Below are 16,501 nucleotides of genomic sequence, written 5' to 3'. Positions count from 1 at the left end.
GACCAAAAAGATGGCACTAGTCCAAGAAAGCAAGAGGTCAGCAAGTTGACTACAGGACTTGAGAAATGAAATGCTGACAAAACTTTACTGAGAATCTGTGAGAATAACTGGACCTGCAGTAACTAAGACTCATTTGCTATGCTAGAAATCTGAAAACATTTTTATTTAAAAAATGCTTTAAAGTATCTGATTTTTAGCACTAACTCAGATCTGAAGTACAGAATGACTTAAAACACCCAACATGAACAGTCATGGTCAAAAACACAACCTTTCTGGGAATTTGAGCCTCACAAGCCATCGGGAAAAGAAATGGAAATATTTGATCGCGTTAAAGTCACTAATATTTAGAAAGCCTCAGTTGCTTGAGGGGACGTTTCCTGCATTTAGTGCAAAAGCCAGTTTATTCCAAGAAAAATACAGAGAACTGTTCTGTTGGGAGGTAGTAAAACAACCAAGGATCAAGCAGGCCTTTAACAAATAGTCCTTTATTGCCACAGAAATCCCCTGGTATCCCTGTTTCCTGAATCACTCTAGTGTCTGACTACAGGGCTCACAGAGACAAAATGCCCTATGCATCTCCCTTCCTCACAGAAGAACTTTGGAGCTGGATTTGCTGCTTGTCTCTGCAGCCTGGTGTGGATCTGTAGATCCAGGTTAGGACCTCTTGGAGTTTGTTGGGGAGAGTACGGGTTGGGGCGGACCACGCTTTCACACCAGGTGGCAGCTGATTCCTTTGTCAATGGACACAGTGACTTCTCTGTGCCTTCACTTGAAACGCTGCAAAGATGGCCAGACATCTTTGGCCTGTTTCCGGAGATGACTGAAATGCCAATGATTATTTTAACTGCCATCTATTGCTTGTCTACTCTGTGCAGGTTATATGCTGTTTTTCCAATCCTTAAAATAGTCCTTACAGATGGGAATTAGGTCCATGAAGTATACAGATGAGGAAGCCAGGGTTTAAAAGGTTAAATGATTCAAAGGCAGCCAGCCTGATTCCACAGAATGTTTTCCCATACTCTTGTCTCTTATATATCTTAATTTTTTTCAAACGTATCTAATTTCTGGGCCAAAATAAGCAATGTTCCTACCCTGGGCCTAAAGCTGCCACCACCTGGTCCCTAGTCCCCCAATATCTTAAATAGTGTGTAAAAATTAAAATATGTGTTTATTCTGAGAGCTGAACCTGCATAAAATCCACCTAAATTCACTTGGATTTAAATTTTTTTTTCTAAACAATTATGATACTAAAAATAGAAGGGTGCCTTTAAACACATGGTACCCTCCACTCCCGCCTCCCCGCCCCCTTAGAACAACTTGTCCTTTCTTCCATTTCCCTTGCTTCCTTCTGTGCCTGTTCTTGCTAAAGACCGAAAGCAGCAACGATAGCTCAGGCTCTTACTGGACCAAGAGCTCTTTGAAGAAGGGAAATTTGATTTTGCATCCCTGAAATCTTACATTCAGTGCTTGGCTGCAATGACTGGTTAAATGTTTTAATAATAAATGTTTTGTTGAATGAGTGGCACTGATTTTATGTTCACAATGATACTACTTAAGTGAGATTGGTAATGTCACTAAACAAAGCGACCATGTATTTAGAATAGTGGTTGTTAAGAAAATCCTGCAGATTTGATTTAGAGATACTACTGTTCTGCAAATCCTAAACCTAAAAATGGTATTAGCAGAAAGAAAGGATATTCTTTCCCCTTCCTTTTCCAAACGATGCCTTTTCAACTCTGACATCCTTTTGGCAACAAGCAAAATTTTTAGCCATTTGCTATTTTCTTCTGATTCAAATTGACATTGTGAAGGAGAAACTGGCACAGCTGACAAATGTCCCACCATGTTATGCCTGGCTTGTCTTAATAATCTTATGGTCTGAACTTTGTAAGTTTCAGAGACAAAGAATGTCAATTTCTGCTGCCCTGCTGAAATCAGTGAGCTGTCACATAGGCTGTTTTTGTTGGTTAATGGAAGCCCTTTGGTTTGTCCAAGAGGGAAGTCATCAAGTTTTCTTCTATCTGAGGGAAGTAAGTTTTATTACAAAAAGTTTTGATTTTTTAAAAATAGTGAAAATTTTCCTATTTTCTAAAAAAAATATTTCAAAGGCAGAGAGAGTGAGAGCTAGTGCTTCCATCTACTGATTCACTCCCCAAATGCCTGCAACAGTCAAGGCTGGCCCAGGTCAAAGCCAGGTGCCAGGAACTCCATCCAAGTCTCCCTTGTGGGTAGCAGGTACTCAAAATACTTGAGCCATCATCTGCGACCTCCCAAGATGCACATGTTAGCAGAAAGCTAGATCCAAAACAGGCAGGACTTGAACCCCAGTACTTTAATATGGGATACAGGTATCTCAAGCAGTGGCTTAACTGCTGCATTTGCAAGGCCCATCCAAGTTTGCTTTTCTTTAGAAGTGACAAATCCATATTAGCCTTTTAAATATTTTTGGGAAAAGATTGATTTATTTGTTTAAAAGGCAGCATACTTCTATCCACTGGTTCATTCCCCCAGTGGCTGCAACAGCTGGGGCTAGTCCAGGCCAAAGCCAGAAACCTGGAACCCCATCCGAGTTTTCCAAGTGTGTAGCAGGAGTGCAGGTACGTGGGCCATCTGCTGCTGCTTTCCCAGGTGCAATAGCAGGGACTCAAATTGGTGCTTATATGGGATGCTGTTGTCACGGGGCAGCTTAAGCCACTGTCGCAATCTTGGCGCCTGTACTACCTTTTCCAAGGAATTTCTGCTCCTGTTGACCTCTGAAAGACTACCCTGATTAACTATTTTGTCTTTCTTCCTGTCAGGAAACATTCTTGTCTCCCTTCACTGTGCAGCATGGCCTTTACATACTGTCTTCATGGAATGCATTAGAATATAGATATTTGAGGGATACGATTTTCTGAAACTTTTTTGAAGTATATATCAGTCTGCTGTCTGACAAATATTTACAAGTGAACACACTCATGTTAACTGCCACTCAGATCAAGATTTACCAGGAAACTTCTTTATGTCCCATCCTATTCGTGACCCCACCCCCAACATAACCACTATCCTGAGTTCTGTCATCATAGATGAGTGTTTTGCTCCTATGTTCATGACTTCTTTTTGTATAATGGTTTTGCAGGGTTCTGGCTTTAGAGTGAATTATATTGTCCTCCTAAAATGATTTGCAAATGTTTATTTTTCCATATACTCTGAAAGGAATTTGTGTGTGTTTGGTTTAATGTCTGGAAAAATTCACCAGTGAAGTCACCTGGCTTTGAAATTTTCCTAGTGCCAAATTTTAAATTACACACTTGATTTCTTTAACAGATATAGAACTATTCAAAATTTGTAGTTTCTCTTATTTTCCAGAAATGCTTTCGAGAAACATTTCTGTTTCATCTAAATTGTCACATTTATTGGGAAGGGTTTTTTCTTTATATCCCCTTACTGTTTTCTTAATAATGTCCTTAGTTATGCTTCGTTTTTCATGAGTTTTCTTTTTCTGTTTTTGGATCAGCCTTATTAGGGGTTGTCGATTTTAATTAACCCTTCAACATCAACTTTTGGCTTTGTTGATTTTATCTTTTGTGTATCAGCTTGCAATTTAATTAATTTGACAGGTAGAATTACAGACAGCGAGAGAGAGAGAGAGAAAAAAAGGGCTTCCTTCTGCTGGTTCACTCCCCAGATGGCTGCAACGGCCGAAGCTGCACCAATCCGAAGCCAGGAGCCAGGTGCTTCTTCCTGGTCTCCCATGCGGGTGCAGGGGCCCAAGCACTTGGACCATCTTCTACTGCTTTCCACAGCAGAGAGCTGGATTGGAAGAGGAGCAGCCGGGACTAGAACTGGTGCCCATATGGGATGCCTGCGCCACAGGCGGAGGATTAACCTAGTGAGCCATGGCCCTGGCCCCCAGCCTTTCTTTTTTTAATACACTACTCTAGCCAAATCCCACCATGTTTTATCTGTGTATTATCATTGTTCAATTCAAAATATTTTTCTATGCTTTTTAAAAAGTGTCTTGTTTCCTTCAACTTATTTGGAATGTTTATGGTTGGTTTTAGCATTAGTTTAGTTCCATTCTGGTCAGAGAAAACATTCTGTGTGATTTCAGTTTTTTGAATATTCATTGTGACTTGCAAAATAGGCTTGGATTATAGACTGACTGTTGTCATTCACTCTGAGAGAGAAGGATGTGTATCAGTGCTGTGCAAACCTCTCAATTTTTTCTAGAAACATTCCTAATTGAACTATTTCATATTAGAGCCATGGGTTAATCAGTGAATCTGTAAATGGAAAGGAACCTCGGAGACCAACTTGAACCCACTGGCATGCTTCTGACTTTCACTATAGGAATACAAAGTGTGCTTTCATTTTTGCCACCCATTCCATGCCAAGTGATGATTGTTGAGTACTTGGAACTTTAATTTCAAATGTAATTATGACCTTTAGGAATAACAACTGGTTTGAAATGGACTGAATTGGCAACTGAATATACTTCAGTTCCCTAAGACATTTGTAAGCAAAGGTTTTTACTCTGCATCTTTTAATCTTAGAGAAGAGACTTCACCATCTTACAGGTGATGCAGCTTTCTGGACTTCTGACATCTTCATGGAGCTTGATTGGAGCATCCTTATCTTGAAAATGAATGGGCATTTTCTTGCCCTCCACACACATAAGCTTTACTTCCAGGGGGCCCAACTTGACATATTCCTATGAGGGAGACACACACAAGGGAAATTATTTGGCAGGTTATCTGCTTGGACAAATCAGGTTTTGCTTACAGTAATTGGCCTTTATCTGACAGATTTCACTGTTCTAACTGCCTCAATGCTATTTAACACGTGAAATATGAGAAACCCTGTAAATTAATAAAAAAAAAAGTAAATTTATGTACCCAGTGGGCCTAGTAAGCAAGATCTAAAGAGCAGGCAGCACAGTTGGCAGGCTTGCTCACATAGGATGTAGGGCAGTGGGCTACTGGCTAGAGTAGAGAAATAAATCCTCTTCAAGCTCTATAATTAATGGAGAAGTGTTGGTCATATATGCATAGCCCTCTGCTGGCCCACAACAAAATTTTTCTACAGTATTCTCTTAGTACTCAAAATTGGGTTCTCATTCATCTTACCCTGAAATCCTGCTCATCCTCATATAGTAAATACTTCATATCAGAGCCTCCAAATTCTGGGCATGAGAGCTCATCTTCATCTATCTTCAGGTGCTGGGCATCTTTGATACTGTCTTGATGACTGAGATGGAGGGCACTGCTCTTAACTGATGAGCTCATCATGTGTCTACTTTCTACTTCTATAGGTTGCACTTTTGACTTCTCTTCTAGGATGAATACAAAAAATTATTTTGAACAGAAAAACTCAACATACATTTGTCATGTATTTATTTATTTGAAAGGAAGAGTGTCAGGGAGATACAGAATCTTCCATCCACCAGCTCATTCCCCAAGTGGTTGCACCAGGACTGGCCCAGGTCAAAGCCAGGAGCCTGGAACTCCATTTGGGTCTCCCATTTGGGTGGCAGGGGCCCAAGTACTCAGGCCATCTTCCATTGCTCTCCAAGGTGCATTAACAGGGAGCTGGATTGGAGGCAGAGTAGCTGGGGCTCAAATTGGCACTCCAATATGGGATGCTGGCATCACATCTTAACCCATTGATTCACACCGGCCCTGCCACGTATCTTTTATTTATTTGATAAGCAAAGAGAAAGAGCACTCTCATTTACTGGTTCACTCCCCAAATACCTGCAGTAACTGGTGGGGCCAAAACCAGGAGCTGGGACCTCAATGCAAGTCTCCCGTGTGGATGGCAGAAATCCAACCACTTGAACCATCACCACTGCCTCTCAGAGAATGCATTAGCAAGAAGCTGGAATTGGGAGCCAAAGCTGGAAATTGAACCAGGATACTCTAATGTAGGGAGTGGGCATCCTAATCAGTGTCTTAGTTGCTAGGCCAAATTCCTGCCCCAATTTGTCATATTTTTAATTTGAAAGAACTCTGAGAATTAGAAATGAGAACTGTAGAATTTATGTATTAAAGTAAAAGGGAGCCCCATTTTAAGAGACTATCTAAACTGTATTTCCTTCTGTTAGCCAAGAAGTTACAGTAATCACATGGGAACCTAGTTGGCTTTTGCCATTTTAGTTGCCTAAATTGTGACCCAAACTATGCCAGTTTAGACAGCAACCCAAACTCTCACCTAGGGTCTATTGAATTCACTATGAAACATGGGGACTTTGTTTTTAAAATTATATTTAAACAATGAGATAGATCAGTACAAACATTGCAAGGAAGAGAAATCTAGAGAAGTCGGCATGCATCTTTGCTCTGAATAGTTCTCGTATGTGGGATACCTGCCCTTAGTAGATGCTCAATAAGTGTGTGTTCAGTTTTTAAAAATATGTCATCATTGTTGCAATATAATACCTGGACATGTTTCTGGCAACTCCAAAGGCTTTCTTTCCAGTGGCACACTCTGCCCAGCAGCTTGAGTAAGATATAGTCGCCTAAAAGAACAAATAAGAACAGGCTGTTTGTCGATAAATACTGTATGACATGCTCACTAGTTTCTACTTCCTTACTAGGTACTAGAGACACATAGTTGAAAACAGATGTCATTTCTACCCATGAAGAGCATAAGGCCCCATGAGATGGCAGCCAAATTCCAGTATTTGAAAGTGGTGGTTTGTGCTGTGATGGGTAACTAGCAGAGTATGAGAATGCTGGAGGAAGAACAAAGAAGCACCTGAGTTAGCCTGAGGAAAGGAAAGGTTTCCTGGAAGAGCCCCAGAAACGAGAGTGTGCAGGACACTGATTAGGTCTTACTTTGTTGTAGCTCAGGTGAAGAGTGAGAGGTCTGGATGGGAAAGATCTGAGATGAAAAGAGAGAACATGAACAGTGGGAACCCAAGTGGCCATCCAGGCCTGGCTTTCTCTGAGTGACACATTTCAGTTACACACCTACTGAAGTGCTGTATAGATGCTCTTGATGTTGTATGCATGTATTTAATTCTATGCACTCCTATTTGGAACTGCCACTAAATTTTACATCAGAAAATGTGATGTCATTAAAGCTCTGTATGACCCTTGTGTGAGGTTTGCTGAAAAGAGCTTGAAGCAATTGGACTTGTGTAGATATGCAAGCAGCACCTACACATAGATAATCAGCAACCAGTGAATCCCCTGAATTAGGTGATTTCATGGCCCCAGCAGTTACTGTGAGTACATCTAGTATTCATATCTGTACAACCTTCTATAGACATAGCGAAGGTGGGTTTTTCACGTAGCTCTTGTCGGCCATGTAATTCTTTTTCCTAGTTTTACTGTCTTAATAATTAAGATCTTATTAAATGGCATAACCATCAGAAATCTAGCTTTCCCTCTTCATCATTAGTGTGTGTCATTTTTATGCCACAGAAGGATAGCAACACTTGCTGTTTAGTGACAAAAAATATTGGAAATGATGTCGTGTGTTCAGTTGTAGGTTTTGGCTCACTTAGCCTCAGTCTTGTGGCAGTGGGGTCTCAAGGCAGTCATTTCTGGCTGACGGTTGCCTCATCCATGTACCCCAATGTGTTAAAAACATCCAATGACATTCTATGTATGTGAATTGTCATGGGAAAAAGTTTGGAAAACTGCATGGGAAATGTAGGCACTCCATTAACCAGAATACCCTATTCCCCATCTAAATAGGAAAAGAAAATGTTTTATGTGTCCATGGGAGACAGTTCAAGTCTGTTTCTCATCACCCTAGTAGTATTAGAGAAGACTGAATTTCAACAAAAGATGGATAGGGAAGTGTATCGCAAAATATGTTATTTTCTTTGATGTGGAAATAGAAACAGCAAAAGTTTGTGAACACTCTCAGGTTATCCTCTATACAAGAAACAAATAGAAAATTAAGAGTTTATACATTTCTGTTTTCTTTATGTCAATCTTTGAAAAGTTCCTAAACAGTTGCTTCAAAGAAAGAAAACAGACATTAAATAAGTAATCAACACTGACAAAGGTTGGTTACAAAGGGAAAGGTCAGGCTGCTTTGAAAGCATATACCAGGACAACTTAGAATTTTACCTATGATGTTTCCATTGCTTGAGAAATGCTCATTCTGTCTAACTCTGAAGCACTCCATGTCTCTAAATAAGACTAACCTCCAAAGCATTGTTGAACAATGTGGGTTTTACTGAAAGTTTTTGTAAGGAAGACAGAAGATAGGGTTAAATTGCATACTACAGTGTAAAAGAACTTAATGAAAACCCCCATTAGAAGTTTCATAGCTCCCTTCCTGTCCTTGTCAAGTCCTCTCTAGCCCATGAAAGAATTCCTTTTGTTATAATATTATGACTTCATAGTCATCAGTACCAAGTCAGATGTATCAGCCTGGGCTGATGGAAGCAGGGAAGTGAGACCAGCGTTTTAGAGAGTGGCCAGTTCAGAAATAGACAGTGGACAGCAGGTAGGGCAGTGGTTAAGGAGCCACACACCAGCAACAGCAGCAGCAGCATGCAAGATCTAGATGTAGGACAGCACGTGGAACTGGAGGCCTGATTGCACAGAAGAGCTGGCCAAAGAGAGGCCCAGGGTTCTGCAGGGCATCAACTTGAGAAACTGGAAGTATAGGAGTCCAGAAATCAGCCATTCAGCCTCACCTCATTATCTACAGTGCCATCTACTCTTTGTGGAGCACAGGTAATCAGGGAAGGGAGGCAGCTTGCATCTTTGTTTATCCTGTTCCACTCAACTTTCAACCTATAAAGTAATTAATTATAATATCTCCCAATTTCTCTAACCTTATATCCTTATGCCTTATACTTAGCTTGGCAAAGAACCTACAAGTTGCTTATACCCATCTTTGTTGGAACACATTAGAAAGTTTGTAAATAACAAATACTTTATCATGTCACAAATAGTATGTTTCTATGTCACACGAGCAACAGGGCCTTCTTGGATGGAAACTTCTGTCTCTTCCATCATATTCAACTCAATATCTGTTTTAACTCCTACATGTAGATGTTTCTGTCCCAATCTTGCACATTTACAAGCTATATTTGTGTGACTGATTTCCCCTCTCTTCCTAAACATACCATCATTTAGATTATTTCTTGTTTATTTCTTGTTTGTGACTACTTGTCTAAATTAGGAATGCCACTTTGAATTTTAATTCCATATTCCAGGGCTATTGTTTCCCATCAAGATTGGTATATTAGAATTAGGACCTTTTTTTTTTTTCCGGTCAGGTAAGAAAAAAGCTAACCTAAAATACAATGCCATCTACTACACATTTGGTTTCTCTTGTGCGGGAACAAATGGGACTTGGAATGCCAGCCCATTTTCACTAACTACAAAGTAGTGTGATTTTTTCATTAAAGGAAATAATTCTGTAGTCCACAAGGTAACCAGAACATCTACAAGATGCTTCCAGAAAGTTCTCTCTCTCTCTCGTGTTCCTCATAGATCTCTTGTTACACTATAGTATAATTACTTCATGACCATTTCCCCTGCTGGCCTGGAGGCTCTTGGAATTTGGCAGTGTAGTGTAGTGTTCATCTTAACTGTTTCCTATTATTCCTATAGTGCATTATAGAAAAAGCAAGTTGACATTTACAGTATACCAGTGTTCTGTAATAATAATCTTATTCTTTCATCATGGCCATTTTCTGAGTTCTTTTTTTTTTTTTTTTTTTTTTTTTTTGACAGGCAGAGTGGACAGTGAGAGAGAGAGAGAGAGAAAGGTCTTCCTTTGCCGTTGGTTCACCCACCAATGTCTGCCACGGCTGGCATGCTGCAGCTGGCACACCACGCTGATCCGAAGTCAGGAGCCAGGTGCTTCTCCTGGTCTCCCATAGGGTGCAGGGCCCAAGCATTTGGGCCATCCTCCACTGCACTCCCTGGCCACAGCAGAGAGCTAGCCTGGAAGAGGGGCAACCGGGACAGAATCCAGCGCCCCGACTGGGACTAGAACCCGGTGTGCTGGCGCCGCTAGGCGGAGGATTAGCCTAGTGAGCCGCAGCGCCGGCCTCCTTTTCTTTTTGACTGTTGTTTTCTAGCTAAAGTGTTAAAAAGTTAAACAACCTTAAAAAAAAAAAACAACTTTTTACAGATACAAATATCTACAAGAATACTTTCTAAGTACACTAATGACTTTCACCTGGGTATTTTGAGATCCACAAGTCTACAGTTGAAAAGTTGATCAATAAGCACCAAGTTTTCTTCTTCCAGTTCATGAATAACTTTTTCTAATTTTTCAACTTCCTTTCTGTGTATTGCAATCTGTTAAGAAGAAGAGAATGGATGTTGGACTTACTTAGTTCTATGTTTTCTGTACCAAGTGTAACTCCTAAAAGTGCAGTTTCCGGGGAGCCTGAGGGGAAGCTCCATCATATTATTTATTTACTGAGTTTGATTTGTTCTTCCTCTCACAGAAAGCGAGAATGGGACTCTTTTCTAAGTCACCAGCATCACTTGTTTGTATGGATGGGCACTACTTTGATGTGGATATGGTGTAAATGTGTTCCCCCAAAGATACATCCATGTGGTGATACTGGGAGGTGATGGAATCTTTGGTGGGTGGTGGGGGTGAGGAGGATTAGTGGGAGGTGATTAGGTCATTGGGAGCACTGCCCTCAGAAGGAATTAATGTGGTCCTGTGGAACCCAAGTTAGTTCACATGAGACTGGATTGTTACAAGAACAGTCTGAATTTCTCTGGCTTCGCTTCTGCAGGCAGCCGGTTCCTTTCCATTTTCTCCATCTTGTTATATAGCCAAGGAGGCCCTTGCTAGAGACTGAGCCAAAGAGGCTGCTGAATGTTGGATTTTCAGTCTCAAAACTTTGAGCTAAGTAAACTTCTTTTCTTTTCTACATTACCAAACCTCAGGTATTCTATTATAGGAACAGAAAATGGACTAATAAAGACCATTATTACACAATAGCAGGAATTGTCCTTTTCTACCCTTCAAAAGGGCACAGATAAATAACAACACAAGGCTAACTAATTTAGTGATATGGTGTATTGTCAGCCACATGAGGATCTATCCAAGGGAAATTAAAAACAACACAACGAAAAATTATACATTATGGTGTTTTAAATAGAGAAGCAACAGCCTAATAGCCCTTTCTGCCAGCAGTTGCTCTCTCTGAGCAGCAATTCTGAGAAATGTCACATAGAGGAAATATTGTTCACGCATCCCTTCTTACAGTTATGTTGTATGCCTGTGAGCCAGAAATCATATTACACTTTGGAAGCAAATGATCATCATCAGTAACCTTCTAGGATCTTCTAGTTTACTGAGAGAAAAGGTGATGAAAGCAGAAAGCAATGATAAAGACCATCACGGAAGGTGTCTAGATGCTATGGAAGGAGAGAGGGGTTCACCCTAATTCTGTCAGGTGTCAGGGAAGAAGGGAGAATTCATAGAAGAGATGACATTTACTCTGAATCTTGAAAGCTAAATAAGGGTTCCCATAGTAGACACAAGAAGATACATTCTAGGCAGAAGGAACCACATGTACAAAGGCATGATTATTTTATTGTAGACAGAAGCAAAGTGGGAGTGGGGAGAAGTGGGAAATGAGCCAAACTAAAGAATCTTGCTTTCATCATGTAAATGATGGCAATCATTGGTAGACAGAGCAGGCTTGGTTAATGCTTACTGAAAAAATATGGCTAATGCAAATATGAACAAAATTTCCCAGTTCTGTTGATGGAGTTCTCTTCAGTCTTTAAGAGGTGTGTTATGGTAACTTTTGTCTAGAGAATACTTGATAGTGGAAATAACATAAAGAAAGTGATAGGCTGGTATGAATATAGAAAGAAAAGAATTTCAAGGGCACATTATGGGATGAACAGGCATGGGGGTTTACATTCACTATCTCTTGTCAGGAGTATCCAAGGGTGTAACCGAGATGAGTACTTAGAAGGAGATCATTAGACAGGTGTTTGGCACAGCAGCTATGATGATGGGTTCACGTCCTTGCTCTGCTTCCAATGTCAGCTTCCTGTTGAAGTGTAGCCTGGGATTAGGTGATGGATTAGATATTTGGGTACTTGTTACCCAAGTAGGAGAGTCAGAAAGAATTCCAGGCTGCTGGTTTTGGGCTGGCCCAGTCCTGGCTGGTGCAGACATCTCGGGAGTGAACCAGTGCATGGAAGATAGATCTCTCTCCCTCTCCCAGCCCCTGCCTTTGAAATAAATGAAAATAAATAAATTTTTTAAAGGAAATGATTAACATTGTCTGCTTTTTTATTGAGATTTAATTGTTTTGGAATCTTGAAGCATTCAGTACATTGCAAAATGCATATCTCTATCACATACATCAATTATTGTATGCATGAGTTCTTATTATGGAGGAGGTACCAGTTAGATGTACAAGGATACAAACGTGAACAAGGCATAAATGTATCCCTCAAGAGACCTTGTAATCCTTGAACAAAAACTCAAATGATTATAATGCAAAGCAATACCAGTCAAAAGTCTCAAATATTGCTGGTGACTTGGGGTTAGAAGAAAAGCATGCATTATTTACCTGTTTCAAACAGTTTAACAAACCATGTGAGTCCATAGTACTAAATTACAAAGCTAGATATTGCTGTTGTAGGATCTTATATGTTGAGAGATGGTTAACTTGATTAAAATCTTGAATGCCTTAAGGAAAAGTTTATGATTTTCAAATGTCACAGGATAAGAAAGAAATTATAGTCAGAGGTTGTAAACAGAAGGAATTAATAGAACATTTGGAAATGTTTAACCTTAGGGCTTGGCATGCTTGGGAGGCAGCACACACAGTTCTTGGTTTCCTTCCAAAGCTGTGAATGAGGACTCTTTGGGGAACTTACATCCAGTCTTTCCGACTAAGGGTATCTTATGACATCATCTGCCACTTTAGAGTAAGAACTAATGTTCCTATCACTTGCTATCCACATTCTGCTTTTTGAAATGTTGGGAAATCAGAATCATGGAAGCATATAAATACCTTTGGATTTCTGGGGTAAAAAAATGAAAAGGATATTCACTATAAATACCCATAAAAGTATATAGAAACTGGGAAAAATAATTTACGTAAAACTATTATAAGTCAGGAACTTAGCATTCCAGACAAAGTGTTTGTTCTCAAAATTTTCTCCTGAGAGATCCAAGTTAGCCATATACCTTGAAATTCTGATTGCTAACTTCTTTGAATCCTTTTGCCTAGGTTTCTCTGGCTTTCTGTTTGTTAAATTAGTCTAAGCCATTTGTAAATTTCAAGTTTCTTCATTTTCCCAATAGTCATGCTAAATAAAACCAGATAGTGAGAATCACACAAAAGGATATCTCTGTATCCTTCCCAGAAATCTAAACATTGGTTATTGTTGAAAGATAGTTAAATGGAGAAATATCTCGCATTATTAAAATCCTATGTCACCCATTCTAAACCTTCCCAAAGAAATCAGTTGGCATGCATTATTCTTTTTCCAGGCAATTTTTGAATCATGTGTTAGTACTGATAATCAGAATTACTTTTCATTAATTTATCTAATGGAAAATTTATCTAAATGCAGAAATTAAATCTGGTGAGTTTCCTTAAAATGATTTGTCCCTTATTACAAAGTTCTTTCTGCTCCTAATTCAATTAAATTTTACTTTTCCCCCCTACATTTTATTTCCATTGAATTATGAGAAGTAACAAATAAAACAAGACAAAACATAACTTGTAGCTTTAGTAGAAAGATGCCAAAACAGCATTTATGATCAGTCAAATACAAATTTTCTGTATGACATAGTATAAGAACTTAATTGGTAAATTAGTGTGATTAGGATTATAATCTTGTCTTTAATAAAAGTATAAGAGTTACATTTCTCACTAATGTTCTTTGACTACTGAGCTCACTCTAAGTTTTTAAAATTATTTTTTTTAAAACAGAATATTCACCCTAATTAGTTTGGGGGATAGTGTGAACTCCTATTCACCATGACTATATAAAGACAATTTAAAGATAATTGTTCTCACAGAAAGCATATGAATTTTTAAATTCCTTGTTTCCAAGCCTACTAAACTATAAGAAGTCAATTAAAGAGCAAGGAAAAGGAAAGAGTAGAAGCTGACAGTGACTTTTTTTTTTTAAATCTTTGGTATCTGGGCAGATGATGAAAAAGGAAATGTAGGAAATGTAGGAGGAAAATGTAATGAGTCTTGCTTTAGATACATTGAGTTTGAAGTGCCTTTGGGAAATCCATGTGGAAATATTTAGCAGGCAAATAAAGATGTAGGTCCAGAGCTGAAGACCCACAGAAATTGGTGCTGAAGATGAACGTTTGAGAATCATGTAAGAACAACTTGCTGAGGGTGGGTGTTTGGCACAGTAGTTAATATGCAACTTGGGATACCTGACCCATTTTGGAGTGCCTTGGTTTGAGTCCCAGCTCTGCTCCTACTAATGTTCATTCTGGGAGTCAACAGATGATGGCTTAAGTACTTGGGTTGCTGCTACCCACATGGGAGACCTGGACTGAGCTGGCTGTTGCGGACATTTGAGGAGTGCAACAGCAGATGAAATATAGTTTTCTGTATGTCTGTCTCTTTCTGCCTTTCAAATACAATAAAAATAAATTGAATTTAAAAAAGATAACTTGTTTAAAAGAGCTACATAGTTTGAAGTGAGTTCTCTCAAAAAGTATTGAGTTGTGTAACAGATGGCACAGGATGGGTAACTATTTGATGTAAAAGCAATTTCAAGTAGTGAGAGGAATTGATTAGATAGCTAAGATATTGCTGTCCTTAGAAACCAGAAACACTCAAATTGCTAAGAAATAGAATTCAGTGACTCTGTTATCTGATAGAGTCCAAATATCTCTGCATCGCACACAATGTGGGTCCAACTTTCTTCTCCAGGAGACCCTTTTCACACACCCTAGCACCACTGAGCTAACTGGAGGGTAAACCACTGGATGATCAGAAGCAGAAGAGTAACAGGACCAGGTTCATTTTTCGATCTCAGGATGAATCTGATGCTGTATGGAAAGAAGGAAACTTGCAGTGCAGGAGAGAGAAACCGAGTAACATGGAACAGAAAGATCTTGGAGAGAGCTAGTGAGAGCCTGAACTAGGGCAATGCAAAGAAGTTAAGGAGAAGATGGGATTAAGAGGCTTTCTGGGTGGGGAGAGGGAATAGACAGTTCTAAAATAACTCCCACATTTCTGGCTTGGGTAACTTGGTGGTGGTGGGATCCTTAACTGGGAGAGACAGCAGAGAAGAGGCAGCATTTTGGGGAAAGAGAAAGATGAAGTCAGTTTAGGAGTTTGAGATGCCTGTGGTACACTAAGGTGGAGTTAGCACAGCTGGTTATTCAATTTGTGGGTTCGGAGCCTGGAAGTGACTTCACTTGTTATCCAGACAGTGTGCTTTTTAGGTCTCCAGCACAGTTATCATTCCCTTGGTATATTGGGAAGTACATTGTTTTCTGTTTTCTCTTACTCAGTTTACTTTTTTGTTTTGCTGAAGTATATTATCAAATAAATTCCTGAGGAGGGTTGAAAAGTCAATATTCTGAGCCCTTGCATTTCTGAAAATAGCTTTATTTTGCCCTTAATCTAGTTTAGCTGAGTGCAGAATTCTAGGTTGAAAATAACCACTGCACCAAATTGCCTGCCAATTGCTGTGATTTAATCAATGATTTCCTTCCTTTTATTTTCTCTATATTTTTCTCCCTGAGATTAGTATCAGTTGTATATTACATACCTTGCATTAGTACTCTATTTCTTATTTTTCTCTCTTTTAAAAAAAAGTTGAGGTTCCTGTTCTAAGACATTGGTTCCATTTTCTATTTTACATCTGATTAATTCTTTGTCTTAAAGCATTTTGTTTTCTAAATAAAATGCCTTCTCAGGTTTTTTATTATATTAATAAAAGATCTTTCCAATTCCCGGAATTTTTTCTACATCTTTCTTTCCTGGACAGTTTTGTTTTTTTTTTTTTTTTAATTTTATTTATTTATTTGAGAGGTAGCGTTACAGACAGTGAGAGGGAAAGAGAGAAAGGTCTTCCTTCTGCTGGTTCACACTCCAGATGGCCGCAACGGCCGGAGCTACACTGATCTGAAGCCAGGAGCCAGGAGCTTCTTCCTGGTCTCCCATGCGGGCGCAGGGGCCCAAGCACTTGGGCCATCATCTACTGCTTTCCCAAGCCACAGCAGAGAGCTGGACTGGAAGAGGAGCAACCGGGACTAGAACTGGCACCCACATGTGATGCCAGTGCTGCAGGCAGAGGATTAACCTATTGTGCTGCAGCACCAGTCCCCAGTTTTGGTTCTTAGTGTTTCATTTTACTTTATTATTGTTAGTTTACTTGGGCTTTCTCTTTTTATGCCTGTTGATCCCTGATTATCTATTCATATGTAAGAAAGGTCTGGGGAATGGTGAGGATTTGTTTTACCAGTGTGTAAATAGGTCTGTTTTCATAACAGGTTACTCCTTGGAATGGGCATGTGGAATAGAGAGTCTATATGGGACACTACGACAAGCCAACTGGCAAAT

General features: G+C 39.5%; 1 protein-coding gene across 1 annotated transcript in view; it reads right to left on the bottom strand.

Moving 5' to 3' along the window:
- Positions 1-4,388: 4,388 nt before the first annotated feature.
- The window catches only part of CCDC83 (coiled-coil domain containing 83), a 76,762-nt gene continuing 64,649 nt past the window's right edge, over positions 4,389-16,501 (bottom strand). Inside the window, exons 8-11 of the mRNA XM_002708468.6 lie at positions 10,141-10,262; positions 6,420-6,499; positions 5,109-5,314; positions 4,389-4,693 (exon numbers count right to left, since the gene is read on the bottom strand). Of these exons, the coding sequence (XP_002708514.1) occupies positions 4,532-4,693; positions 5,109-5,314; positions 6,420-6,499; positions 10,141-10,262 (570 nt within the window). The 3' untranslated portion in view covers positions 4,389-4,531. The remainder of the gene's footprint in view (positions 4,694-5,108; positions 5,315-6,419; positions 6,500-10,140; positions 10,263-16,501) is intronic.

Source organism: Oryctolagus cuniculus, chromosome 1 (assembly GCF_051225735.1).
Source record: "Oryctolagus cuniculus isolate XC-2025 breed Fujian yellow rabbit chromosome 1, ASM5122573v1, whole genome shotgun sequence".
Classification (NCBI taxonomy): Eukaryota; Metazoa; Chordata; class Mammalia; order Lagomorpha; family Leporidae; genus Oryctolagus; species Oryctolagus cuniculus.
This window is presented reverse-complemented; position numbering and strand designations above follow the sequence as displayed.